The 2,367-nt window shown below is 43.2% G+C and overlaps 1 protein-coding gene across 1 annotated transcript; it reads left to right on the forward strand.

Annotated features, from left to right (window-relative positions):
• Window positions 1–1,196: 1,196 nt before the first annotated feature.
• LOC147965518 (uncharacterized) lies at window positions 1,197–2,167 on the forward strand. The gene is made up of 2 exons (XM_087526816.1): window positions 1,197–2,025; window positions 2,136–2,167. The coding sequence occupies exons 1-2, from the start codon at window positions 1,197–1,199 to the stop codon at window positions 2,165–2,167; spliced, it is 861 nt and encodes a 286-aa protein (XP_087382942.1).
• The last annotated feature ends 200 nt before the right edge of the window (window positions 2,168–2,367 follow it).

Here is a 2,367-nt window from a genome sequence, read left to right on the forward strand (position 1 = left end):
TGCGTTTGCTCAATCTCGAGACAGCATGGTGGAATTTGACAAAGTTCTGGAAATCTGTGATCCTGATTGATCATGGAAGTGCTATCAGTTCTTTGGGTTCTGCCATAGTCAAAAGAAAGATGAAATTCGTAGATGAAAGGGCATTGCGGATACGATCTGCACGGGGGTCATGCGTATGATGAAGTTTAGTATGGGGCTCGAGATTTAATTATCTCGTGTTTCATACACCCCGAGATGTTAATCTAGCAACTTGAATAATCATACTTGATGATAAAACGTTGGTAGCTGCGGTTTAAGTCAAAACCTTAGAAGCCACATAAAGTAAAATTTTGCATAAACCGAATAGAGGCGTCTAACTTGGTTTTGCGGGATGTGCTTGTGATGTGGTATAGCAATGCTCATATTCAATTTGATTATGTATGAGATGACTATATGATGTAATTAACATGACCTGTGTGTCATGATTCGGCATGATGGCTAGAGCCATATGATTTCACTTTAATGACCTGCGTGTCAACCTTAAGTAATGCATTTATTTTATCCTCTATGGAGATAGCAATATTATCTGGTGCATTGACAAGGTGGTGGCAATCTTCGCAAAGGTGAACACCGACGCGAATGTCGGAGACGAAGAAATACTTGACTTCTCCATTAGAAGAGGCTATACCACATCATGCCATTATGAATTGAGATGTTTATCCCTCTTGATGCACCCTTCTTGATTGCACAGTGGTCGCTTTTATTAGGGTGATCTCTCACTTAAAATATCAAGTAGTTAGTGTTCTCCCAAGTGCAGCACCGTCACAACATCTATCCTTTCGGGGTGCGCCTTGGATGATGGGTACGAACGATTGGAGAAATGTAAGGCGGGTGAGGTCAGACCTCGCAGCAAGATCACTTGGTTGTCTTGACGTTCATGGCAGGATCGTCCTAAGCTCGGAACACACGCATCGAAAGATGAACAAGAGTCACATAGAAATGTGATCGGCAAGTTGGCCTACCAATTGAAATCCTCGTCATGAGATGATGATTCTATGACGTTGAATTGATATTTGGATCTTGAATCACTCAAAATCAATTTTGAGAGATATTGATTTGAGTGGGAGCACACTTTAGAATAAAAATGTTTATTCACTAGTGCAAATTTCATTATAAATAAAGTCTAAGTGAAACTTGTGTTTTCCATTGTAGATCAAATGGCTCACAACACCGCATTCAACTTAGGCCCGATGTTAGAGAAAGAGAAGTTGGCTACGACTGGAAACAACTATGCGGACTGGGTCTGTAACCTGAGGATTGTCCTCAGGAGCGCTAAGAAATTGTACGTGCTTGAAACTGCTCTTCCAGCTAAACCGGTGGCAGAGGCCCCGGAGGATGAACAAAATGTCGGGGCCACTAAGGATGATGATCACAACTTAGTGCAGTGCCTCATGCTAGCTTGCATGAGTCCAGGGCTTCAAAAACGTTTTGAATTCCATAAACCCCGTGACATGGTCCGGGAATTGGATGCTCTGTACAAGGAAACCGCAAAGTCTGAACGATTTAATATCATGAAGGCTTTGATGGAATGCAAGATGGCTGAGGGAAGTTCAGTTGGCGAACACGTGGTCAAAATGATTGGCTATTCTGAAAGGCTTAGAGCCCTGGAATTTCCGCTTCCACCTGGCCATATAATGGACATGTTGCTTTCTTCACTCCCCCCGTCTTACGACGGTTTTGTCATGAACTACAACATGACAGGGATGGAGAAGACACCGAAAGAGGTGCTCGCCATGCTGAAAAATACAGAAGGAGGACTGCGGAAAAATCGCAAGCAAGTGTTGCTTGTGAATAAAACCGCCAGTTTCAAAAAGAAAGGCAAGCCAAAGAAGGGCAAGGGCGCTGGTAAGACTGGCTCCCAAATCAACTCTAAGGGCGGAGCCAAGAATGAAACTGAGTGCTTCTACTGCAAGGGCACAGGACACTGGAAGAGAAACTGCAAGAAGTATCTGGAAGATAAGAAGACCGGGAAAACCGGAAAAGGTATAATTGTTATAGAGGTTAATGTCATTGACGTTTTGCTTGCTAGCAAACATTCTAAGTCTTGGGTATTTGATACCGGATCGGTTTCTCACATTTGCAAATCGATACATGGGCTTCAGGAGGTGCGCAAGCTGGCAAAGAATGAAGTCATAATATGCGTCAGGAATGACACTGGGATCGCCGCTCAAGCCGTCGGCATTATGCCTCTACGTCTCCCTTCAAGATTTATCTTAGAACTAGCCAACTGTTATTTTGTTCCACTGTTGTGTAGAAACATTATCTCCGGGTCATGTTTAGTACACGATGGGTATTCGTACAAGTCTGAGAACAATGGTTGTTCACTTT

The sequence above is a fragment of the Triticum urartu genome, chromosome 6A (genome assembly GCF_056163025.1).
Source record: "Triticum urartu cultivar PI428250 chromosome 6A, HENAU_Tu73, whole genome shotgun sequence".
Taxonomy (NCBI): Eukaryota; Viridiplantae; Streptophyta; class Magnoliopsida; order Poales; family Poaceae; genus Triticum; species Triticum urartu.

What these genes read in the sequence shown, in the direction of transcription:
- LOC147965518 (XM_087526816.1), top strand. Translation starts at nt 1,197, where the DNA reads ATGGCTCACAACACCGCATTCAACTTAGGCCCGATGTTAGAGAAAGAG. An exon ending in CGGGAAAACCGGAAAAGGTA is followed by an intron (nt 2,026 to 2,135) that starts TAATTGTTATAG and finishes TCGATACATGGG; the next exon opens with CTTCAGGAGGTGCGCAAGCT.